The sequence below is a fragment of the Zophobas morio genome, unplaced genomic scaffold (genome assembly GCF_036711695.1).
Source record: "Zophobas morio isolate AGI-343-1 ecotype UQ-CSIRO unplaced genomic scaffold, CSIRO_AGI_Zmor_V1 ptg000004l, whole genome shotgun sequence".
In the NCBI taxonomy this organism is placed as follows: domain Eukaryota; kingdom Metazoa; phylum Arthropoda; class Insecta; order Coleoptera; family Tenebrionidae; genus Zophobas; species Zophobas morio.
Genome location: NW_026972109.1, coordinates 7309586 through 7336717, shown reverse-complemented (window position 1 = coordinate 7336717; position 27132 = coordinate 7309586). Strand labels below are relative to the sequence as shown.

Here is a 27132-nt window from a genome sequence, read left to right as displayed (position 1 = left end):
TCAATTTTTTTATTCTTTGAATTTTCGATTTGCCTTTTTTCGTTTCGATTTTTATTTGTTCAATTTTTCGATTCTTCGAATTTTCGATTTGTCTTTTTTTCGTTTCGGTTTTTTATTTTCTTTATTTTTTCAGTGTTCGGTTTTTCAATGTCCTGATTTTGTAATTTTTTGATTTGCAATTTTTCAGTTTTTCAACTTTTAGTTTTTTTAATTCTTCGCTTTTTCAGTTTTAGATATTTCAGTTTCTGGATTTTCCAGTTTTTTTTCCTGAATTTTTGATTTAAAATTTTTCTAGTTTCATTGTAAATTGTAATAATAATGAATTATAGTTTTTAAAATTGTTTCCTTCTTCAATTTTACGATTTTAGAATATTTCTATTTTTCAATTTATTGGATTTTAAAACTTTTTCATTTATTCGATTTTTCAATTTTTCGATTTGCAGTTTTTAGTTTCTGTTTCTAATTTTTTTTTATTTTTTCAGTTATTCGATTCTTCAGTTTTTCGATTTGCGATTTTTCATCCTTCATTTTTTGTTTCTACCATTTCTAGAATTCTCAATTTTTATTTTTTCAATTTTTTTATTCTTTGAATTTTCGATTTGCCTTTTTTCGTTTCGATTTGTATTTGTTCAATTTTTCGATTCTTCGAATTTTCGATTTGCCTTTTTTTCGTTTCGGTTTTTTATTTTCTTTATTTTTTCAATTTTCGGTTTTTGAATGTCCTGATTTTATAATTATTCTTTTTTTCAATTTAAAAATTTTCAATTTTTGGTGGTTTCAATTTTTCGATTTGAAATTTTTCGGTTTTCAACTTTTCGATTTTTCAACTTTTAGATTTTTTAATTCTTCGCTTTTTCAGTTATAGATTTTTCGGTTTCTCGATTTTCCAGTTTTTTTTCTTCAATTATTATTGATTTGAAAATTTTCTAGTTTTCATTGTAAATTGTAATAATAATTATAAATTTTAAAATTGTGTACTGCTTCAATTTTACGATTTTAGAATTTTTCTATTTCTCAATTATTGGATTTAAAACTTTTTCATTTATTGGATATTTCAATTTTTCGATTTTTAATTTTTCAATTTTTCGACTTTCCAATATTGACGAATCCAGAATTTTTGCATTTCACAATTTTTAGTTTTTCATTGTTTCAATTTTTCGTTTTTTCAGTTCTTCGATTTGCAATTTTTCGATTTTTCAACTTTTCGAATAAAAAAAATGGAAATGCAAAATCGAAAAAATGAAATATGTATTGTAAAATCGAAATATTGAAAATTATAGAAATCGTAAAATCGGACCGGAAATCAAAAATTTTCAGTTTTGAAAAATTTAAAAATTGGACAATCGAGAAATCAAAGATTGAAAATTCCAAACTTTCAGAAATTGAGGAAATGAAAAAACGAAAAATTGTGATGTAAATCCCAGCAAGATGAAAATTTAAAAATCTGGAAAATCGAGAACTTGAAACGAAAAATAAAAAATCAAAAAATTAAAAAGTGAGAAACTGAAAAATCGAAAAATGAAAAACTGTAATATCGAAAAATTATGAAACCGAAGCATCGAAAAATGGAAAAGTTGAAATATTAAAGGAACTGAAAAAACGAAAAATTGTGGTATCAAAAAAATTAGTCGAAGGTAAATAAATCCAGATTTTTCGAAAAATTATTGATTGACGATTTGATTTTATTGCTACGCGTTTAAAGCTAAATTGCAAGATGTTATAAAATTTTGATTTTTTCCAAAAAGTATGGATGCGTAGAATAAAAACTTAGCTTATGCTCAGGAAGTAAAAAGTGTAAGGTAAAAAAAAATAAGAAACAGATGGACCTGCATACAAATTCACACTTCAGTGTATTTTAATAGAAGTGCACACACTAATTTTTTGTCAAGGTTGGTAATATGTGGGTTGTTTAAATTAATGTGTTTCTAGAATTAATAAAATACTGTGGAAACATACAGCAATAACATTCATCATATCATTTTATTTCTTGAACGTAACGCAAAACTCTAACCAAAATTTATTGACGTCATCTCAAAATTTCGCCAAGTAAATCTCCTTTGAAATTTATGTTGTGACATAAACTGATTTATTTTTTAAATTTGATTACTACTTCAAAAACGATGTATTGGTAAATCAATTTTAGATTTTATTGTTTGATTTATTTTAAAATATTCAATTAAGAAACAGGTCAGTAATGTCGTCTTAACTTTGATATGAGGAACGAAGTTTGTGTCACGAATGTCTATTCAATAGCAAATTTATATCGTAGTTATATGTAGTAAAATCTATCGATTGTTTTTGTCTTCCTCAATAAAGATATTTTATTACTTATCGTTTTTAACAAGTCACAGACAATTTAAATTTTTTATAAAAATAAATAAAGTTCCTACGTACTATTTTCAGTACAAATTTGAATTTCGTTGAAATAGTTATTTATGTTACAAGTGTTGAAAACGGTCCATTGCATTACGAACGGGAATACGGCGCGAGACGCAGTCGAGCGCTGTATGTAAGTGAGTAATGCAATGGAGTTTTCACACGAGTATCATACAATATTTTTTGCGCTGCCTTTTTGAAAAAATAACATTTTTCAATCGCTAAAAGAATAAATATTTCTGAACCGAAATTATGTTGGTATTGAATTTATTACCAAATACGTCAAATACCAATCTGTCAATTTGTCCGGTCTAGATTTTGAATTTCAAAGTTGAAATGGAAAATCGTGCACGTATTCAGAAAATTGCAGATAAAGCAACTGCAAATTTGTTGCCTGCAAAATCCGCAGGTCCATATGAAGCCGAATATCAAAAATTCATCAAGTGGTGCGAAGAAAATAAAATACGCGAATTTTCTGAAACGACGCTCTTGGTTTATTTCCAAATTAAGTCGGAAATCATGAAAGCCTCCACACTGTGGACAAGATATTCAGTTCTGAAAAGCACTCTTGGCATCAAACATAATATAAATCATTCGAAATTTTATAAGTTAACAGCGTTTTTAAAGCGGCAGAATGACACAAGCCCAAGAAGTCTGAAATACTTACCAGTGGAAACATTTATATTTACGGCTCCAGATCAGAGAGAATCTTGTGATTATGATTCAGCGTGAGGTTGCGAATAACGTCAAGTTTAAACGGTTTTTTTAATTAACAAGAACTACTAACAAATAGTAATAACATAATAGTTGTCAACAACATAAACCAAACCATCGAATAGTGTCAACTGTCAAATTACTATAAATCCAAATTTTGATCAACAAATTCCCCTATTTAAGATTACAACTTAAATTGCGCTTTTTTAAAATTTCGAGCCACTTTTTGTTATAATAACTTTAGATACATGATTATCAATTAGTAGTAATTACTTTGTGATAATCAATTTATTTTTTCAAAGCTTAAATTCCTCGTTTGTATTTTGCGGCGCTAGATCCTTTTTCATTGCCATTACGACACGCCACGTGTCAACGTAAAATGTCAATTACAACTATGGCAGCGCAAAAAAAAATTAACATACAAGCTTACAATACTTTATTTCCTTACCTTCGGGATGTATAAAATTGAAATCTACTAATCCACCTAATTGATTTATGATTGAATCATAGATTAGACCCATTTTATGTTACTCTAAACCTGTTGTAAAACTCACAAGCGTTCTTCACATTCATCACAACGAAAGAATTCCTCACAAGATAAGCAGTGAGAAAACGCGTAAGTCGTACATTATTTTGAATTTTTTAGACCTTGACTTTCGACCTCATGACTAATGTTATCATCATAACGCAACAAAACACCAAAAAAGCCGACCAAACTCGTTGCAAAGAGGTTTCATAATAATTAACATCGTACAAAAACGATTCACAAGTAACTGTTTGAACTAAACCGAAAATTATAGTGTGTACAGATCGATGAAATCGCTGTAATTAAGATTGTTTCAAAGACATTGACGTGATTTCAAAGATTAATTAAATCAGATTACAGACGAACAGACGGAAACGGGAAATCGGCACCTCACTCATACTTTTAGATTTATAACGTGATTGAGTGGTTTGCGTCTAGGAGTTGAAAGTTCTGTAAATAGGATTCTAAATTATTAATGCCATAATCCTAAAGCGTTCAAGGAGGTCTCTAAATAAACCAGAACAATACTGGCTATTTTCAGTTCCGTTCCCCATCATTGGAAACATTTCACAGACCGTGATTAAATTTAAATCAATTAAAAGCAAATTATAACCGACCAAGTGTTGGACGGATTTTGATTTTTGATGTAAAGATAGTGAACTTAGCAACTAGTAGCAACACTTTTATCCTCATTACTGCAGAACCAATAAAAACTGAGGTCTGCTAATCCATTTAATTGATTTACGGTTCAATCATAGGTTATTTCAATTTTTTGTGTCGCCCGTGTAATAATAAACTAGTAACCAAATTAAATCCAACTCAACAGAAAACGAATGGGTCGCAAATCGGGTGGACGTTGCGGTAAGAAAACCCCATTGATCGTTTTACATTTTGTAGACCTTGACTTTCCGACCTGAAGATATTTTCGTTATCGACACAGACTAATTTCCCCAAATTTTCCACGACCTTGTTCTCGAAGGCCACGCAGCGGCATCCAGGCCGCCTTTCCTCACCTCTTCGGCTGAATTTCGCCGCTCCTTCCATCGTTCGCGGCAAGAGCACCGACTCCAGCAGTAGTCGTTCGAAGAGTGTCGGTCTGCGAGCGCGCGTTCTATGCATGTCCGCGTTTCGTCAGAGAATTTTTGCGAACTTTGCCACCGGCGCTATCTATTTTCGTCAGGGACACCGCCGATGATGATTACCACCAGGAGGTATGTCACGTTTTTATTCTATGTCAGTGATGCAACGGCGAAATGTGGTGTTGCTGCTGTCGACGGCGCGATTCGGCACGGAATCAGGTAATCGGCGGCGGTCCTACGCATTGCCGAGGCGGTGGTGCGCGTAGCGCACTTTTTTCAATATTTAACGAGTTCGAGCGGCTTAAACGGGCAAACCGGAGCGTGTCCATAAATAATACGACTCCGGGCGATTTTCCGGTCGGACTATTCCGGTGTGTTTACGGGTCTTGGCCTGGTGTAGAAAGTGCAGGACGTGTGCACCTGCATGTGAAATGAAATTAGTTAATTGAGTTATGAAATTGTGCAAATGTGGTGGTTACGTGAGGTGTTTTTTAATTAGGCGGAAAGAGGTTTTTTCCGGAAAACTGTGAAAAGGCGGTGAGGTTTTACGAGGGTTTTTGAATGCCGGAAGGCGATTAAAACGGAAACTGGATTTCTATAGGTTGTTTTGTATGAGTTTTGTTTTGTGACATGGACTGGATTTTCGACAATAAATGTGGTTGACATTTTTTTTTTTTACAACAAATTGATTTAGTGGCGGTGGAATATAATCTTGAGAAAAATTGGATTTTGATCAATCTGATTAAGATAACAAATTTTGCTCTGACTATTAGATTATTGACGAAACGTGTATTCGTCGTTTTTTTCAATGTACTATCACACAGAATTTCATAGTACGTCAAACAAAAGTAAGTGTAGGATAAATAAAGCACGTAGTTTATTTTTTAACGACTACACGTTCATACGTATCTAGTTTTAATTACGATATTAACGGATTTCGCAACTGTTGTGTGAATATACCCAGTGCAAGAGTTATTAGTCGAAATTTTAAACGTTTGAAATGGCCGTTACAGATTTCGGTGTAACTAGTGAAAGTCCTCAATTTTTTAAGATGTTTTACGAAATGGAACAAAGAAGACGATATTTATTTAGAAGAGACAGATTGAATGCAGTACGGTCCTGTATTATAAGCATACACTTTTTGCGTGCTAATAAAATTTTATAACCTAAAAATTAAATAGCACAGCCCTTTATACATAAAACCATAAAATAAGAGCTATTGTGCGCTCCGTTTTGACTTGGTAGCGTATAAAATCCGTAAATAATGCGTTTTATATGGCAGAAATCGCGGCGATGTTGTCGGTTATCAAAAATCTACCAATTTCTGAAGAAGTTGTTACATAAATTGTCATAAATTTGTATCATTCTGCTTTCATTCTTGTTACAATTTGATTTTTATATATTAAAATTTCATAAAAAATTTAATTGTTTCTCGAATTTTTATAATGACATATTGAAATTTATACATTATATGAAAGTGAATATCCATATTTTTATAGACTATGACGTTTATAAAAGCAGACTATTATTTCAAGCCTTGATTTGTTGTTTTTTTTTTTGCATGCGCCAAATGACGTGGTCCAGAAATCAAAAGCTGTTTTGGGGTCTTTGAAAACAAGAGATTTTATAAGTTCTTTTTGGCGATTTTCAACGATTCTTTCGTATGCTTAATTTTTGGTGGTCTATAGATCTTAAGGTACCTACTTTGGGGTGTCTAAATAATTGGTATATTTTAGGAGATTGATTTTGGGGATTATTTTTACTAAGTTTAAATGCAAGGTATTTTGTAAGTTTTTTGTAATGTTTTTGAGGTAACTGTGCTTGATTTTGAGTGATTTTTTCCGTGTGCCAAATATCCTGGTCCAGAAATAAAGAACCATTTAAGGATGTCTAAAAATCACACTTTTTTGAAGAGTTTCAAGGTGTTTTGGAGATAATTTTGGGTGATTTACAACTATTTTTTCGTTTGCCCAATTTTTGGTAGATCTTTGGAATGTCTAAAAATCGTTGTTTTTTTTTTTTTTGGAAGGATTTTAGCACTTTTGGTAGTTTCATGTTCTTTTTGGGATGTTTTTCAATGATTTTTGGATATGCTGAATGATATTTTGTAAGTTTTTTTTAGGGTATTTTTGACGTAACTGTGCCTCATTTTGGGTAATTTTCAACGGTTTTTTCGTGTGCCAATTGGTCTAGTCCAGAAATAAAAATCCATTTTGAGGTGTTTGAAAACAAGTAGTTTTGTAAGTTTTTTGGGTCCTTTTTGATGATTTTCAAATATTCTTTCGTATGTCTAATTTCTGGTGGTCTATAGATTTTGAGGTTTTTTGGGGTGCCCAAATATTGAGTTTTTTTAGGATGTTTTTGAGGCAACTGTGCTTGATTTTGAGTGATTTTTAACGATTTTTTTCATGTGCCAAATATCCTGATTCAGAAGTAAAGAGCCATTTTAGGATGTCTAAAAATCACAGTTTTTTGAAGAGTTTCAGGGTGCTTTTGAGATAGTTTTGGGTGATTTACAATGTTTTCGTTTGCCCAATCTTTGGGTACTTTTGGCATCTCTAAAATATTTTTTTTTTTGTAGTTTCATGTTCTTTTTGGGATGTTTTTCAATGATTTTTGCATATGCCGATTGATGTGATCCATATGTAAAGAGCCATTTTGGGGTGTCTAAAGCAAAAGTAGGAGTATTTTGTAAGATTTTTAACAATTTTTTCTGTGTGCCGAATATCCTGGTCCAGAAGTAAAGAACCATAGTTTAAAAATCACAATTTTTGAAGAGTTTCAGGGTCTTTTTGAGGTAATTTTGGGTGATTTTCAACCATTTTTTCGTTTGCCTAATTTTTGGTGGTTTATAGATGTTTGGGTACTTCTGGAATGTCTAAAAATTGTTTTTTTTTTTTTAAGGATTTTAGCACTTTTTTTGGTAGTTTTATGTCTTTTTGGGATGTTTTCAATGATTTTTGCAGATGTAAAGAGACATTTTTGGGTGTCTAAAAACAAAGTATTTTTTAGGGTCTTTTTGAGGTAACTATGCTTGATTTTGGGTGATTTTCAACAGTTTTTTCGTGTGCCATTTGGTCAGGTTCAGAAATAAAAATCCATTTTGGGGTATTTGAAAACGAGAGATTTTGTTTTGATTTTTTGGTGATATTCAACCATTGCTTCGTGTGCCCAATGTTTGGTGGTCTATAGATCTTGATGTACTTGGGGATCTTTAAATATTGGAGTATTTTAGAAGATTGTGAGGCTTGATTTTGGGGATCTTTTTTACTAACTTTTGCATGCGCCAAATGCTCTGGTCCAGAAATTAAAAGCTATTTTGAGGTGTTTAAAAACAAGGTATTTTGTAAGATTTTTAATATGTTGGTACAGAAGTAAGAGCCATTTTAGGATGTCTAAAAATCGCGGTACCTTGAAGAGTTTTAAGATAGTTTTGGGTGATTTTCAACCATTTTTTCGTTTGTCCAATTTTTGGTGGTCAATGGATCTTTGGGTACTTTTGGAATCTCTAAAAATTGTTGTTTTTTTTTAAGGATTTTAGCACTTTTCTCGTAGTTTCATGACCTTTTTGGGGTGGCTAAAAACAAAGTACATATTTCCTAAGTTTTTGAGGTAACTTTGTTTAATTTTGGGTGATTTTCAACGGTTTTTTCGTGTGCCAAGTGGTCTAGTCCAGAAATAAAAATCCTTTTTGGGGGTGTCTGAAAACAAGAGATTTTGTAAAGTTTTTTGGGTTTTTTTTTTATGATTTTCAACCATTCTTTCGTATGCCTAATTGTTCCTGGTCTATACAGGGTGCTAAAAAAGTGGCGTACCAATTCAATGACACGTTGTTGAGGACTGTTTATAGAACAGAAAAAATAATTTAAAAAATTCTTGAGCCTAAACGTAGTAGAAATTATAGCCCTTCAAAATTTAACTTTTATTTTCAATATTTCACCATATTCTAATTCACCACTTAGTGTTGGATACATGAAATTAATTAGACTTTCTTTATTCAAAATAATTTTGGAGGTATTTTGTTTTCATCCACAGTTTTCTTCATTTTATAATATAACAAAAAAATTAAAAAATTTTAGGATGAATTTGACAAGTGTGGCTAATTTTTAGGGTTTTTTGATTTATCGGTCTAAATCGATATTTTGTTTCTGTAAGTGAACGTTAAATTGACGTAAGAAATTTTTTAATGTTTTTTTTTTTAAACTTAATAATTTGGCGTTGAGTTGGTGCGCCATTTTTTCAGCACCCCGTAGATCTTTAGGTACTTTGGGGTGTCCAAATATTGGAGTATTTTAGGAGATTGTGAGGCTTGATTTTGGGGATTTTTTTTACTGACTTGCATGCACCAAATGCTCTGATGTAGATATTAAAAGCTATTTTGAGGTGTTTAAAAACAAGGTATTTTGTAAATTTTTTTTTTGAGATTTTTTTGAGTGATTTTTAACGATTTTTTCCGTGTGCCAAATATCGTGGTAAAAAGCCATTTTAAGGTGTCAAAAAATCACGGTTTTTTAAGAGTTTTACGGTAGTTTTGGGTGATTTTCAACCGTTTTTTCGTTTTCTCAATTTTTGGTGGTCTATAGATCTTTGGGTACTTTTGGAATGTCTAAAAATTGGGTTTTTTTGAAGTATTCTAACACTTTTTTATAGTTTCATGTCCTTTTTGGCGTGTTTTTCAATTATTTTTGCATATGCTGATTGATCTGGTCGAGATGTAAAGAGTTATTTTGGGGTGTCTAAAAATAAAGTGTTTTGTAAAATTCTTTAGCGTGTTTTTGAGGTAACTACGCTTGCTTTTGGATGATTTTCGTGTGCCAATTGGTCGGGTGCAGAAATAAAAATCTGTTTTGGGGTGTCTAAAAATTTGGGGAATTTGTCAAATTTTTTGGGTGCTTTTAAGGTAATTATGCTTGATTTTGGATGATTTTTAAGGGTTTTACTACTCATAATCTACAACTTTGCCGTTGTCGACTGTAAAATCTTCAATAATAATAATAATAAAAAAACTCGTATACTGAAAATTTCAATACACTTTTTCTGTAAGTAGCAAAGAAAGATTTTTTGGTAGAAATTTAAAAACATTAGCACAGTAAAAGTTACATTGTTAGAAATCTTAACACGAATAGAAGCGGAATGACAAAAACTTTATGACAATTTGTGTAAGATTCATACATCAATTTCTGCATTTTTGATAACTTTTTGATTCTGTCATATAAAATATATTGCTCACGGGTTTTGTACGCTGCTAAGTTAAAACGGAACGGACTTTGGATCGAAGCTTAGCGGTCGCCAAACGCCACACAAAGGCGTATCTGTCTATAGACTGCCTTTAATTCTCCATATATACGAATTTAGGACACTGTTTGCCTAATAATTTTCACTTATTAATCGTCAATTTTTAAAGGATTTTACGAAGTGGAAGAGAGAATTACACAAAATGCGGATTTATTTAAGGAGTATTTAGAAAACAGACTGAATGCAGTACGGAACTGTATATAAACATACACTGTTTGCATGCTGATAAAATTTTATAACCACACAATTAAAGAACAGAAGTCCATAAGACCATAAATTAATTCCTCGGTCAAAGTTTAACGGTCGTCAGATGGTGAACAAAGCCGTATTCCAGCTAAAACACAGATTCTAAATGTTACGAATTTAATTCAGGCACTTTACTCTTTCGTATAACCTTTTAGTTATTAAAACGGGATCGAATGATAAAGGATAATTTTGAATGGATGGTTGAACAGGACCGTTTGCAACGTAGGAACGAATTGCCAAATAAATAGCCCTAATTAATTATTCGTTTGGAGACACATGATATTATAGCGTTCAAGCGAGTCAATTTCACGACTGACGTTGAACAATAATGAGACTATTCTATAGTATAGTAATTTTTTGTTGTATTTTTCTCTCTACGATAGTATAGTTACGTGATTAAAATAGCAAAAAGGACACTTTTATCAACGCCGGCTTTGAGAGAAAACACTATAAATTTCAGTGACTAGAGATAGAGATCCTAGAGACAATCCACTTGCATTACCTGTCAACAATATAAAACTGCAAAAGCAAACAATGCAAAGTGCGAAATTTATTACACGTTACACGATGATGTAGCAATGGGAAAAGGCGACAAGTATTGCTGTGAAATATGGAAAGTCGCAAATATTATCTATCAATGCATCTTATCAGAAGTTCAGCCCGTAAATATATGCAACAGTTGCTCAGTGTGAAAATTTGTAGGCCAGAGGAAGTGAAAATCTGTGGTTAAAACCGCCACCAGACATATGCCGACTGCGACATCCGAACTATTTCCGCCACCAATCTACGATTCATACGATCTCACCGAAGACACAAAAAATTCAGTTCCCATGTAGAATGGTGTGATGAGGTTTTTCGTCGCGTCATAAATGCCACGAAATGGGTCACGATTAAAAGCCAGTTTTGAATAATGCAACAGATTGCCATGGAATGGGTTTTCAGAAATTCTGTTTTTTGAAATGAGGTTGTATTCATAGTGGAAATACCCTTAACTGTGAATTTAAAACTTGAAGGTGTTGATGACTGTTGTAAATTAGGTAAAAATAATTACTGCTGTCATTAACACAGAAATTGAGAACTAGAGACAATCTGTCACTTTTGTCTACAAATAAAATGTGTGGTTCCACCTATTCGATTACGAAAGTTGGTTCATTAGAAAATCATTTTTTTAAATTATATTTTAACAAGGTAATAATGATTGTTTTCAAAATGAATTATAAAATTGAATTCTCAGGAAGCCTGTCGCTACGGTATATCAGGAAGTCATTGGATTATAAATACAAAGCCGTAATAAAACAATCAACAGTAAAATGTCTGCTATTGTTTGATTATTATTATTTATTATTTCACATGTGTTTCATAATTTAAAAAAAAGTTCAATTAACTGCGTTTTATTTTTATGAAAAACTAATTTTGGACTTTATTTTAACGAATAAATGCCCAAACAAGGTTTTTAAGTGGGACGATATAAGTTTACGTTTTTAGATTATACTTTCCAATTGCCTTTCCAGTCGATTAATGTATAATAATAATATCGTTAATCGTTTGTCATAAAATCTAGTAATATCCTGTCATGAACGTTTTGAATATTTATTAATGCACGCCAAAAACTTAATTAAAAACTGTTTTATTATTAAGTAAAAATGCACTTGTACAGAGGTTTTATTGTGATTTTTTATCGCTTGCGAAACTTCTTCGGCGTCCTCGAGCTATTTTTAAACTCGACTAACGCCTCGTCAAAAAACGCGATTCTCGTTTAATAAAGTACCCTTTCGTGCGCCGGTTACACAACTTTTTTTTAGTTGTCAAGAAATATCATTTTTGAGTTTTTTATTTAACGAAGTGAACTTAAACCTGAAAATTTGCTGCAATTGATTGAAGCGACCTTGATGATCACAAATGATAATGCAATATTGTAGTCAGCTCATTTACACTCATATTACAAGGTAAATAAAAATATCGAAGGTCAGGGACGATTTAAAACAACTATAATAAACACAAAAGAAAACATTTAAAATAAAAGGAGCTGAATTAGTCTGACGCATTTCGGAGAAAGAATTAGTTATGCAGAATTTTGCCGGACGATGAAATTTACAAATTGAAATTAATTATCGAAATTTCCATAATGCATAACATTAGCATATTTCGTCGCTTTTTAAAAGCAATCAGAACATTCTTCAAAAAATCAATAATAGACCGTATAACAATTAAAATATCACACTGTGTGCATCAACCTCGCCTTACGTAACCCTTCCCAACAAAAGTGAAACTTCGCCAGTTTCGTATCCATATCAAATTTACCCATCATTGTTCTTGCAAAGAGTATGAGAAACCCGACTTTCAAACAATGATATATATTTATCATCCATCAAGTGTTTGCAGATTTTCTTCATTACCGACATTCACTTCGAAAAAATCCCACTTCACAGTGAGGTGATAGTTCGTGACTACGAAATGCAAATAATCGTCTGGTTTTGAAAAAAGCCCCACGAGAAATTGAGAAACCATGAATTACCCGTACAAATTTGCTCAGAGATACGTGCCTTTCCAACGTTTTCACCTGCTTTTTGCGTACCTACCTGTCGGAAATTTCAGGTAGACGGGTTGAGCCTGTTATTATTTCAGAAGAATGGTGGCAGTGGTGGAGAGGAGTTCAACAGCGGTTATAGTCGGGTTCCGTTTGAATATTTCATTTTTTAACGACGGTTGAGAATTGTGGAATTCCAGGCATATTAAAGATGACAGTTGTGTGAGTTTTTGCCAACAGGTTCGTCGTAAATATGGATGTTTTGATGAATAATGGACGACGGCTTGTTAAATTGCGAAATTAACAACTTGTTGTAAATTTAGATTAGTAATTAGGTAATTTTTTGCGAACACTTCAAAAGTGATCTTGTCGGAGTGCGTTTGTGTTTATTTTTTACTTATTATTAAACCATTTTTATTTTCTTAGTGATAGGGATAATCTCGGTATACAAAGGTGCAACTAAGGTTATATTTTTTGAGAAATTGCCGCCTATGTGTGTATTCTGATAAAGGTACTAATTGTGGTGTATTGGAAAACGTGACAAGTGCGGTGTGTTAAAAGCTAATTAATTTTTGTGGTTTATACAACAAGTATGATTGTGTTAATAAAGAAAATTGAAGATTGCAAATATGTGGCGCAATTCGTCTAGCCAATAGGAAATTATGTGCAAGTTTGTTTAGGAGTTTGGCAATCGCGGAATCGCATTATCCCTTTTCGCGTAAAACCACATTTATACAAAGGTAAAGTTTCATTTTATGTTGCCAATATAATTTTTGTGGTTTTATAACACTAATATTTTTTATTATTGGCAATAGTTGATTTTGTGTTACTAAATGAATTTCCGCATTTATTCCAAGCTTTGAAAGCTTCGATGTACGCAGGTTCCATACTCTGACCTAATGTTATTGCTAAATACCCACTGTTTAATGTTCGTTGATATCGGAAATATACAGCGCATTGTTGACGACGGTAATTGGCAATCTTGTGCGGAACGTAATACAGAAACCTCATTACACTTTTTCCATATACCATAACCACTAAATTGCTCATTACGGACTTTCCACGAACGAAAGTACGTTTTAAACCTATACACCCATGCAAAATACCTATGTAAATTTTAATCTCGCAAAAAATGAATCATCACGATCGAGTGTTTTCAAGTGTTACACGATAATTATTAAATTATTTTCGCCGGTATTATCCACCGTCGAGTACGACATAACCCGCCTGTTGATTTTTTGATTAGATCTGACGTCATTCCTCATCTTCGTAGAACGTACGCAGCAATTAATCAAGAGAACACATTTGACCTTATAAGTACCCTAGACGGACATTCAAATCCATCGTTGTCCATATGACACAGAAGGTCTCTAGAGATGCGAGAGACGGTTAGTCGCAGGCCATCTTGAAGAACTTCGGAATTTACTCCACTTACCCGGTAACGTCTAACAGCTAAACATAAATATTTATCATTGGTGTACGTGTCTGCAATGAAAATCTTCCATACAGGTGTTTATTTAAATTAGCAGCATCATTGTTTGATTTTTAGAAGGTCAGGTGCGATTTAAAATCGTGACTTGTTTTGGGACAGTGCGAAGGCGGGCGATTTTGCGACTGATGTTGGTTGAAATTTTAGTGGATGTTGGTCGTTTTGACGCGGTTCCGTAAGTCCGTCCGTTGTTTGTCCGCTGGAAATTTAGGAAACGGATTTGTCTGGAGTTTGCACTTTCAAATTGCAAGGATGTCTCGAAAATTGTAAAAGGCTAATTGAAATGCCAATGACGTCCTCTCAAAAATTGCTCGGTAAATGTCACATACGTGCTATTTTATCCTGTTTCTAATTTTATTTATACGTCTTGTGAAAAAAAAGGTCACTTCCAGAGCGTAAACTAACGGAAGTATTGCGATTGAAGCCATAGGCTGACTGGATACTTTCATGTTTTCTCGTTTAATGACAACCTCGAGTTCGAATGCGAAAAAGTAGGTCTGTCGTTTCGTCTGCCTGTCTTTTGATTTTCCCATTTTTCGATTTCTCGATTATTTAGTTTTTCAGTTCTTAAATTTTTCAATTTCTCGATTTTTCAGGTTTTCGATTTTTGGACTTTTCTGTTTTTGACTTTTCTATTTCTCAATTTTCCAACTTTTAGATTTTTTGATTTTCCCATTTTTCCATTTCTAGAGTTTTCGATGTTTCACTTTTTCAATTTTTCGAGGTTTCTATTTTTGACTTTTCGATTTCGCAATGTATCAGTTTTTCGATGCTTCAGTTTTGTGACATTCCGGTTTTTCGATTTCTCAATTTTTCGATTTTTTAATGTTTCGATTTCCTATTTTTCAATTTTTTATTCATTTTCTCGCTGTTTTAATTTTCTCGTCTTTCAGTTTTTCTGTTTTTCGATTTTTTAAATTTACGACTTTTGATTTCTCGACTTTTCGATTTGTCGATTTTTTTAATTCTCCATTAATCGATTTTTCAACTTTTTGATTTCTCGATTTTTCGACAATTTTTGAAGTTCTTGATTTTCCCATTTCTCGATATCTGAACTTATCGGTGTTACAGTTTTTTCGATTTCTCGATTTTGCAATTTTTAAATTTCTGAACTTTTCGATGCTTCAGTTTTGGGATTTTTCGATTTTTCAGTTTTTTTATTCTTCAATGGCGATGTCTTTCGATTTGTTTTTAAATTTTTTAAATTTTTAAGATTTCAACTTTTGTTTTCTCGATTTTCAAGTTTTTGATTTTTTAAATTTTCCATTTTCGACTTTGTCATTTCATGATTTTCCCATTTCTCAATTTCTCAATTTTTCGATGTTGCGTTTTTCAATTCTTCAATTCCTCGGATTTTTCAATTTCTCGATCTTTCAGGATTTTGATTTTTCATTTTTTAAATTTTTTGAATTTTCGATTTTTCCAGTTTTTTATTTTTGACTTTTCAATTTCTCGGTTTTCCCATTTTTCGATTTCTCGATTATTTAGTTTTTCATTTCTTAAATATTTCAATTTCTCGATTTTTCAACTTTTAGATTTTTTGATTTTCCTATTTTTCGATTTCTGGGGTTTTCGATGTTTCAGTTTTTCAATTCTTCAATTTTTCTATTTCCCAAATTTTCAGGTTTTCAATTTTTCAATTTTTTTATATTTAAAATTTTCGATTTTTCGAGGTTTCAATTTTTGACTTTTCGATTTCTCGATTTTTTGATGTTTCGATCTCCGGTTTTTCAATTTTTTATGCAATTTCTCGATGTTTTAATTTTCCCACTTTTTAGTTTCAGATTTTTCAGTTTTTCGATATTTCAGTCTTTCAGTTTTTGTTTTTCAATTTCTCTAATTTTTAAATTTTCGACCTTTGATTACTCGATTTTTCAGGTTTTGATATTTCAGTTTTTCGATTTTTTAAATTTTCGATTTTTCGACTTTCCGATTTTTGACTTTTCGATTTGTGGATTTTTCGACAATTTTTGGAGTTCTGATTTTCCTATTTCTCGATATCTCAACTTTTCGGTGTTAGAATTTTTCAGTTCTGCAATTTCCCGATTTTTCGGATTTTTGATTCTACAATTTTTTGATTTTTGAAATTTTGAGTTTTTCGGGTTCTCTATTGTTGAATTTTCGATTTCTCGATTTTGCAACTTTTCTATTCTTCAATTTTTTTGTTTTGCAATTCCTCGATTTTTCAATTTTTGGATTTTTTAGGTTTTTAATTTTTAAATGTTTTGAATTTTCGATTTTTCGAGTTTTCTATTTTTGACATTTCTATTTCTCAGTTTTTCGATGCTTCAGTTTTGGGATTTTTCGATTGTTCAATATCCCGATTTTTTATTTCTCGATTTTTCGATTTTTTTATTGTTCAATTTCTCGCATATTTTAATTTTGCCTTTTTTTAAATTTTAGATTTTTCGGTTTTCCAATTTTTCCAATTTTTAATTTTTCGACTATCGATTTCTCGGTTTTTCAGGTTTTTAACTTTTCGTCCTGTTGTTTTTCGAAATCTCAATTAATCGATTTTTCCACTTTTCTATTTCTCGATTTTACGACTTTTCGATTTTTTGATTTTACCATTTCTTAATTTTTCAGTTTTTCGACTTTTCTATTTCTTAATTTTTCGATGCTTCAGTTTTGGGATTTTTCGATTCTTCGATTTCTCGATTTTTCGTTTTTCTTATTGTTCAATTTCTCGGTGTTTTAATTTTTCATTTTATTTCACTTTTCAAGTTTTCGACTTTTGATTTATCGGTTTTTCAGTTTTTTCCCTTTTCGATTTGTAGTTTTCGAATTTTCGATTAATCGGTTTTTCAACTTTTCGATTTGTCGATTTTTGGATTTTTTGATTTTCCCATTTCGCGACCTTTCGACTTTTCGATGTTACATATTTCAATTCTTCAATTTTTCAGGTTTTTGATTTTTCAATTTTTTTTTAATTTTCGATTTTGAAATTTTCCATTATTGACTTTTCGATTTCTGATTATTCTTTTTTTTCAATTTTGCGATTTTTTAAATTTTATATTTTTCGATTACTCGCTGTTTCAGTCTTTGTATTTTTCTTCTTTAAATTTTCGATTTTCGATTTCTGTGTTTTTCAATTCTTCAATTTTTGGAATTTTTGATTATTCGTTTTTGAATTTTTACAATTTTTCTATGTATGTTTAAATTTTTCGATATTTTAAATTTTAGAATTTTTAAATTCTCGATTTTTCCGTTTTCCGATTTTCCATTTTCAGTTTTTGGAATTTTTAAATTTTTTCAATGTTTGGATTTAAAATATTTGATTTTTCGATTTTTTGATGTCTCGATTTCCCGATTTTTCAATTTAATTTTTTTATACTTATAATTTTTCAATGTTTAATGTTTCATGTGAACCGTTTCGATTTCTCGTGTTCTCAATATTTTCATGTCTGGGTTTTTCGGTTATTCGGCTTTTTGATTTTTAGATTTTTGAATTTCCCAATTTTTCGATGTTTCCATTTTTGAATTTTTCGACTTTTCAGGTTTGGAATTTTTCAGTTTTTCGATACTTCAAATTGGATTTTATAAATTTTAGATGTTTCGATTTCCCGTTTTTTAAATTTTTTAATACACATTTCAATTTTCGTTTCTCGACTCTTCAATCTCAATTTATTAGATTTAAAATTTTTCAATTTCTCATTTTCTCGTTTTTTTTTTGTTTTTTCAGTTTTTCGACTTCTCGATTTTTCAAGTTTTCGTTTTTGCAACGTATCAGTATTTAAGTTCTAGCAATTTTTCAATGTCTGGGTACTTTAATTTCTCTATATTTTAATTTTTCCATTTTTTAAATTTTAGATTTTTCGGCTTTTCGATGCTTCACTGGCGTGATCTTTCGATTTTTCGTTTTTCCGGATTTCGGTTTTTAATTTTTTTTTTTATTTTCCATTTTTCGATTTTAAAAATTTTTTGATTTCGCTATTCCTCGATTTATCGACACCACAACGTTTCAATTGCTCGATGTTCGATATGTATTTCAATTTTTCAGTTTTTTGATTTTTCGAAAGACATTTTTTCCCCGTTGGTTATCTGCTTTAAATATACACTGCGTTTCAAATAAAATGCACCACCTAGAAGGAGTAGGCGTAGAATGTTGAAATGTGGTGGAGAAGACTGCTGCATATAGACAAACATTTGATTAAAATTTGAATTAAAAACTACAACTTGTTTAGATAATATACCGGGTGTTATTCGATTTTTATTAATTTTTTGATTATGTTTTGAAGACACTGGATTAAGATTCTTTTGCAATTTGACTTGAAATTTGTCATGATTGTGCTTGCAAAAATGCTATGAGTTCGCACACGAGGTAATTTTCAACAGATAACACCTATTCAAAGAGGGCGAATTATTGGGTTGCATGAGGCTGGTTTACCATTTCGGGAAATCACTAGAAAACTAGGCCCAACGCATTCTACGATATTAAGAACAAGTCGAGAATGGAACAACGAAGAGCTACAAATGCGTCGCAGGGGTACCGACCGTTTCAGAGTCACCCAAGAACGCGAAGATCATTTGCTAAGAAGAAGTGTTATTCAATACCCTTGGTAACCATAATGATCAGTCGGGATGGACTGGATGACAGCAATTGGGCACAGAATCCGAGGAGTACCATCTACCGCCAAATTCGTTCCTTTGGCTTGAGATCTTATGGTCCAAACTGTAAACTTCCCTTACCACAAGAACACAAAACTACCAGGCTTCACTGGTACCAAGACAGGCAGCAATGGCTGTAACAGTGGAATGTCATAATGTTTAGAAGCGAGTCTAAGTTTTTTTTGTGGCACTCTGATGGACGCATACGTGTTCGAAGGCCTCGAGGCCAAAGGTAAAATCTGGAATTTGTACAGAGACGTCATACCGCTATAACACCTGGAGTAATGATAAGGGGGGGTATACAAATCTGTTGAAGTACCCCCTTAGTGTTCATTCCAGGCACGCTAAATGCCCGGCGTTACATCGATAACGTGTTAAATCAAATTCTTTTTCCTTATCTCTAGAACCGTCGAAGAACATCTTTTCAAAAAGATAATGCGTGGCCTCATGTGGCCATATTAACTTAAAGAGTGTTTGAGGAAAATAACGTCAACTTGTTACCCTGGTCTGCCCGATTACCTGATTTATCAACAATCGAACATGTATAGGATGTAATGCATAGAAGGCTGCGCAATTTACCACATCCTCCAAAGATTTTGGAAGAATTGCTACAACAAATTCAAAATGCCTGGAATGAGATACCCCGACAGGCAATAGATCATCTCATTTTAAGCATGCCTAGAGGAATACAGTCTTGTATTCGCTCAGGTGGAATTTTAACACATTATTAACATTTCTTGTGTTAGACATTTTATTTTTTCTTTGAAATTTTAATCAAATGTTTGTCTATATGCAATAGTCTTCTCCACCAAATTTCAACATTCTACACCTACTCCTTCTAGGTGGTGCATTTTATTTGAAACGCAGTGTATTTCATTATTTGATATTGTCGGCACTTGTACGGACCCCTTTGGAATTTGCACCCACGCGGCGCGGGGGCTGCTGGAATGTTATTTACGCCACTGGTTTTACTTTATTGAGATTAGCAAAAAATGTTGTAATTTTTCAGAAAAGCAGGATTTGATTGGAGCTCTACTTGAGGGGCGAGGGAAGTTCACTTGAAATAACTTGCGACCAAATTTTTCTTGGTTTAGTAGAGGAGTTGAGACTTGTGCGTAGTTAATGGTATTTATGGTTTACAAACCCCTATATTTGTGGTTTATGAATCGGACTTGCTTTTTACCGTAAATATCCAAATTTTTGAAATGTTACGTTTCAAGATTTATCATGCCGACGTTTACGTCGTCACCTTTAAACCAAGTGACTAGTGTTTCTCGGAAGTTTCTTGGTTGCTGATATCACACCATCGCGAGATAAATTTTCGTTTTTTTCGCATTTTCCGCACTTGACTCATCCCATCGGCGATGATCTCAGACCTCATTAGCAAGATCAAAATTGAGTCCGGGCGTGGTTTTGAAACTCGAGGGGCCGTTGAACCGCCGCTCGCCAGATGCTCATCATTTCAATAAAACCAACGAAAGTGTTTCCAACATCCTTCACAATACCCACCTACCAGCACCCGCTTTCCCCTCGAAAAAGCCCAGTTTCTCCTTCGAATTTTCGCGTCGTCTTTTCCTCCTCCGCCGCCGTACGCAACATCGTTCCGATTTGTTTGTTCTCGTTAGCGTAATCGCGAAGTGTTGAAACCTTTTCCTGTTTCTCAAAAGGAAGCAATTTCGTCTAAGTAATGCGCGCACGACGTCGCTTAATTTTCCGAATTTGTTTTCAGTGCTTTTATCTAATCGCACGCGCGCGGATCGCCCAAAAACCGGAGTCCTGAACAAAAGCTCTGTTTGTCGGTGGGTTTTTTGTTCGCTCTCGTGCGGCGTTCGTTTGTTTTGGTTGAGTTTTAATAGAGCGTGGATTTTCGTTGTTTGACGTTCGCGTGACAGGTTGTTCACACTCTCTTTGGCTTTGCACACACGTTGTTCTATTTGTATTCCGCCGGAGCGAAGAGGAAGCGTTTTATTGCAGACACCGGCGATCTATGAAAGTCATCGCGGGAATTGAATAGCCGATGAGGTGAATATTCGCTGGTAAACTTGCGAGATATGGGGGAGATTGCGCGGGTTCGCCAAAATTTCAAGGGTGCTAACAGATATCGTTTTTGGAATAACGAGCTGTATTTCGATTGATTTCTTTAAATGATAGAACCTTTTCTGGTGGCGTTGGTGAGTAATGAATTCCATTGTGCTATTTATCATCCCCGATGTGATGCTTAATTCTAATTAAAATTAACTGGGCCGAAGAGACCGAGAGCTCTATTCAGTAATTAAACTGAGAATTTGGTGACTTCTGTATTCTGTTGGGACTACGAGAAAATTGGATTTTCCCCGAAGTACAGAAATACTAACGGGTTACTTTGGATGCAGACGTAAATTATGTGATATTATCTGCGTGTGCTAAAAGTTACATGTAATGACAAGTTGAATAGTATACAAAAATGGCGACGACTATTGTGTGGTTACTATTTTTAATGTTATTGTATCCATATTTTATAAGGTATTTTCCCCTAGTCCATAAATACATATTTTGCAAAAAAAATTGTGTAGTTGTGTAATACCGTATCTAATATTATGTCCTTTTTTTTAATATACGCAGTCTTAAGAAACTTAAAATATGTTCAAATGGTGATTTTTTGTAGGGAAATAGAGAGTTTTCAATTAGGCTCCGCCCCTCGGTCTGACAGCGAATGAAAATTTCATTACAATTGAGTTCGCGGAGGGGCTATAGGTGGAGTTTAATCTTTAGCTTTCTTTTTTAATTAATACATATAAATTCCTTTGAAGAATAACACGATTATTTAAGGACATGTTTTCTCATGATAAATTTTTGTTGAGAAGTGAAGATTTTTGCAATTAGGCTCCCCCCCCCCCCGACTCATAACGAATAAAAAAATCATCACAATTGAGATAGGGTGGGTGGGCGGGGCTCATATTATGCCCCTTTTTTTAAATATACGTAGTTTCCTTTTCATAACATGAAACTTACATGTTCAAAATGGTAAATTTTTGTAGGAAAATAGGGATTTTGCAATTTTCCTCCGCTCCTCGGTCTCTCATTACAATTGAGATCGCGGAGGAGGCATATGTGGGGGTTAATCTTTAGCTTTCTTTTTTACTCAATACATGTACATAGTTTCCTTTGAATAACACGATTACTTAAGGATATGTTTCTCACGATAAATTCTTGTTGAGAAATGAAGATTTTGCAATTAAGCTCCGTCCTCCAACTCTTTGCGAATAAAAAAATCGTCACAATTGAGATAGGGTGGGTGGGTGGGGCTCATATCATGCCCCCTTTTTTAAATATACGTAGTTTCCTTTTCACAACATGAAATTTACATGTTCAAAATGGTAAATTTTTGTAGGAATATAGGGATTTTGTAATTACGCTCCGTCCGTCGGTCTGACAACGAATGAAAAATTCATTACAATTGAGATGCGGAGAGGGTATAGGTGTGGTTTAATCTTTAGCTTTCCTTTTTACTTATTACATATATCATCATCAATCAAGTTTGAGTTGGTTTTCAAAAAATTCATTTGATTATATTTTTAAATGGCATGGTCCAATTTTTGGTGGTAATGTAAGAAAAATTAGGTAGGAGTATTTTTGATGCAATATTAGAATTTTTCTTAGGTTATGTCATCACTTTTTTTAGTGGATCTACATATGTACTAATTTTAGGATAGATTGTTTCTGAGAAAATTATTGATATTGGGAAATTTTTGGAAACCGAGTGCTGAAATATTGCAGATTTTCGATAATCAAAATCTGTTTATCTTCTCCAAAAATTTGATGAAGACATCTCATAATTTTGCTGAATAAATCCTATCTATTTTTTTTATTTAATTCAAGAATAAATTAATTTCTTCTGTCTGTTCTAACTTATGACCATTTTTTTTCCTTCGCAACTGAAAGAACACTAATAAAGTTAGAGACGTCATCATTTTTTTGGAGGGGACAAATACATACGTTGGCGTTAATGCTGTATTTCAATTTGTAATAAAGTTTAGCTTATTAAAATCACTCACATCGTTTATTCTTAAAAAATATCTGCCTTTGAGTAACTAATTTTTAGTTCCGGACGAAGGTTAAGTAAGTGTTGTAATAGGGTCAATCCGGCGAATGGCTGCTTTCATGTTTTCACGACGTTTCAGATCCCTAGAGTGTGAAAAAATAATTCCCTCGTTTCTGTCTGTTAGGAATTATCATAAAAAAATGGTCTAAAAAATGTTTTGCAAAGAAAATTTGGTGATAACTTGGTCAATTTGGGGGGCTGGAGGAGAATAATACAGATTCATTATGATTTACCATGCTTACGATGGCCTTAAAAGCGACATTTTAAAATTTTGTTATACAATTGTGATTTTTTTTCCAAAAATCTAGAGGTCAAGATTAAAAATCAATACGATTTCATAAACCACAGCTGTAGGAGCATGTTATTTTATAAAATTTGAATTACATTTACTATGAAACATTTTCAGGTGATGTTATCACTTTGTTGGTGGATGATTAGATAAAGTTTAATTATCGTTTTACCACCTACACGATTTTCTTAACACTGATAAAATTTATCAACAATAAAATAATAATATGTTCGAATGGGTAGTCTTTATTTACATTTTTAAATATTAAATTAGGCAGATTGCTGCTCTGTGTACCGAATTATGTGAAAAAAAGAATTAAGCCCGCCCACCCACCCTCTATTTTCTTGGAAGGTTTGTCATTTCAGTCTTATTTTAGCAAGAACTAGCCCCGCCCACCCACCCTCTTCTCATTCTAACGATTAATTTTATTTCTCTTCAGTATAAGATCGTTCATTTCATTCACACCGAATAAAATCAGTCATTGAAATGAAGGAAGGGTGGGTGGGCGGGGCTAGAATCTAGGATGTGAAAAAGTCAAGAAATAGCGCTAATCGTATATATTTTTTTTTGTTATACTATTTGTTATAAAGGTTATTTCTTACTTTATACACCTGACCTGACTTAAAATAACGTGACCTGACCTATTCTAACTTCTCTATTGTCTCAAATAAACAAATTTGAAACATTTCTGTGAATATACAAAAACCACAAAGTACATTCTTAAAACGATTGTACGTATTTTGTAAAACAAAAATTAATAAAAATTTCCTTTTTAATTACTATGTAAAATTTGCTACATTTGAATTAGCGATTTTGGAAAAATGGTAGGAATTTTCGAAGAAATGCAGCCGAAAATGACTTCTGGATATCGAAATCTACAAGAAAATGTATTCAACTAATTTTCGAAAATAGTTGAAAAATGGTTGGAAATGTCAAAAGCGGCAAAGACTTATCTTATCAAATACTAGCCCCGCCCACCCACCCTCTATTTTCTTGTAGGATATGTCATTTGCCAAAATCTGTTTTATCTTAGCAAATATTAGCCCCGCCCGCCCTCCCCCTCTTCTCATTCTAACGACTAATTTTATTTCTGTTCAGTATAAGATCATTCCATCCATTCAAAGTGGATAAAACCGATGACCGAAATGGAGACCGGGTGGGTGGGCGGGGCTAATGATGTTTTTCTGTCGATTGGCAGTGGAAACTAATAGAATCTAGGATGTGAAAAAGTAAAAAATCTAATCGTAACTTTTTTTGGTCGAATATGTCAAAATCAGTCTTATCTTATCAAATACTAGCCCCGCCCACCCACCCCCTATTTTATTGTAGGATAGGTCATTTGCCAAAATCTGTCTTATCTTGGCAAATATTAGCCCCACCCGCCCACTCGCCCTTCTCATTCTAAGTTTTTGATTTCCTACTTTGTCAACATTTCAATTTTGGGAATTTTTCATTTTCTGGATTTTTTGATGTTTTCATTTTTCGATTTTTGAAATTTTAGATTTTTTGATGACTTTTCGGATTTCGATTTTTTGGTTTACCGAACAAAAAAGAAGATCTATATTTCAGGATGTTTGGTCAAAATTTTTAAAAGCCGAATTTTTCCATATGTAAATTTCGACCTATGTTTGACCATCTTGGAAAATTTTGTCAGAATCGTTGATGAAATATGTCAATTTTTTCGATTTTCAAAAAAACTGGCTTTCAAACCGGATACTTTTAAAATTTTGCTCCGGGCTATATTAGAAAATCACCACGCCGAGATTTGTATCCCAGAATTTTTGTGGATTTTTAGACAACTTTTTCAAAAGATAAAATTTTCAATATTGCCTTTGCAAAATTTCGATCTCGTTTCCACCACTTTCGAAAATTGCCGAAACAATTTTTTTTTTATTTCGACCTCAGTTCTTTTAATCATCATGTCGAGAATTATATCCCAAATTTTTGTAGATTTTTAGACAAATTTTTCAAAAGCTCAATTTTTCAACATTGCCCCTTTTGCAAAATTTACAATTTTTCCAACCACTTCCAAAGCATCCGGTTTTGCAATTTCAAAGTTAAATTGTAAAAGATTGTGATATAATTTTGACTTTTTTTCCAAAAATTTGGACGTCTGCGGTAAAAACTTAACACGGGTTCATAAACCACTAGTATGTTATTTTATAAAATTGTAAAACAATAAGTCACAAAATCAAATTAATAATTTTTCGAAATCTTGGATGTGTTGTACTGTACTTCAGAGACGAAAGAAATTCTGTCTAACTAACCTAGACCAATTCTTCGATTCTAAAAGGACTGTCACGAGTTCGGTATTTTCCATTGTCATTTAAACGTCATCGTTATTGATGTGACGGGTATACCTACAAAATATAAAGTAACTTCGGTTGTCATAAATAAAACAAAATTTGACAACCTGGAAATCCATTTTTTCGTGGATTTGCGAAGTTGTATTTGCCTCACGTAATTAACACTCGAGAGAATTTGGATTTGACACCACACAAAAAAACTGTTTCAATAAGTACTTCAAGTTTAAGGCAAAAATAAACAACTTCGGAAAATTATAACGAAATCTGATAAATATTACTAAAATCAAGCCACATTTTAAATTTCGCCGGACTTAACCTGACCAGACCTGATCGATTTCGAAGTTTCTCAACAAACTAAATTTGGGTAAAAATTTCGTATTTCAATTATTATTTATCAAAATTTCGGAAGGCGGTTTCAGCTGTAGTTAAACAAGTATAACAATAATAAATTCCATAAATTTCCCAAGTTCTTCCCTAAAATCTACGAAAATTTTAAAAGAGAGTGTAAAAAATGGAAATAATAAAACCAAACAGCATTCAAACAACTTAATATATTTAGTTCGTCCTCGAAAAACGGTGAAAAACTAACACATCAAGTGTTTAGTTTGGCAAACATAACTCAACCCACAGTCAAACGTTCCATTGTTATAATTATTTGCTAAATCAAGAGTAAAACAATACCTACGAAGAGTTTATTTTATTAGAAACGTTAATATTTTATCAGGATGTTCATTGATGACTTATAATTATTATCATATTATTAATGATTACTATTCTTTAGAAATTAGTCACAATTCTCGTATATGGTGATAAAATACGCTCTTTCTTTGTAGAGTCATCAAGTGCGTCATCACACTTCAATATTTTACTCCTGGCATCCATTTAACTGCCGTCGTTAACGAATCAATCCGAAATTTAAGTGCATTAGATGCGGGTTTTTTATTTTCCAATTTCACTTGTCGCCTACTGTCCTCATTATTCGTAAATCTGGGAACGAATTCCGGCCTAATACCACCGGATTTACCAGCATTATCAAATACATTCCCTTATCTCGAACTTATCGCTTAATTGAAACATAAAATTGTTATTTGCATGTTACACGTACCATAAAAGTCTCAAATAACGGATCACTCATTCACGTTATCGAAAGTCCAAATGGAAAAGTAATAAAAATATAGACCAGGTTCTAAAATTGGTCTTCCGTTATCGCTTCCCGTACGCACAAGAAACTTCCTGGTGTGCCAGTTCCGACGACACAACATGAACCGTTTTGTCCTCCGCATCAAGGGGTTAAATAAGGTCGTATTAATATTTTCCCCTCTTTATTCATCAATCACCGTGACGAATCGATGAATTAATGCCGGTTTTGTTCAGGTCGTTGTGGCGGTTTAGCGAGGGGCGGGATAGGGGTTGTTGAAAGACACTTAAACACTAAAATCATACAATATTATGGTCCGTTTACTGAAGAGATGGAGCGATCACGAGTAATCATTAATCACGCACTTGTACAACTCCATTCGTTCGGTAAACGTTTATTTTTGACCATACGTAAGATAACAATTTCTGTACCTCGCTCTGTTTAATAAGCCGTTCACC

General features: G+C 32.6%; 2 protein-coding genes across 3 annotated transcripts in view; one reads left to right on the top strand and one right to left on the bottom strand.

Annotated features, from left to right (window-relative positions):
• Nucleotides 1-27132, top strand: part of LOC135139784 (protein FAM107B) — a 40861-nt gene that overhangs the window by 6434 nt on the left and 7295 nt on the right. Inside the window, exon 1 of one of the 2 annotated variants that reach the window (XM_064070123.1) lies at nt 4844-4914. The exons of the other annotated variant lie outside the window; for it this stretch is intronic. Coding sequence (XP_063926193.1) covers nt 4870-4914 — 45 coding nt within the window. The 5' untranslated portion in view covers nt 4844-4869. Of the gene's footprint in view, nt 1-4843; nt 4915-27132 lie in introns of those variants that run through there. 2 annotated transcript variants of the gene reach the window in all.
• LOC135139747 (tigger transposable element-derived protein 4-like) overlaps nt 4299-27132 on the bottom strand; it is a 191023-nt gene continuing 168189 nt past the window's right edge. The window contains exon 2 of the mRNA XM_064070078.1: nt 4299-4311. The gene's annotated coding sequence lies outside the window, so the exon portion shown is untranslated. The remainder of the gene's footprint in view (nt 4312-27132) is intronic.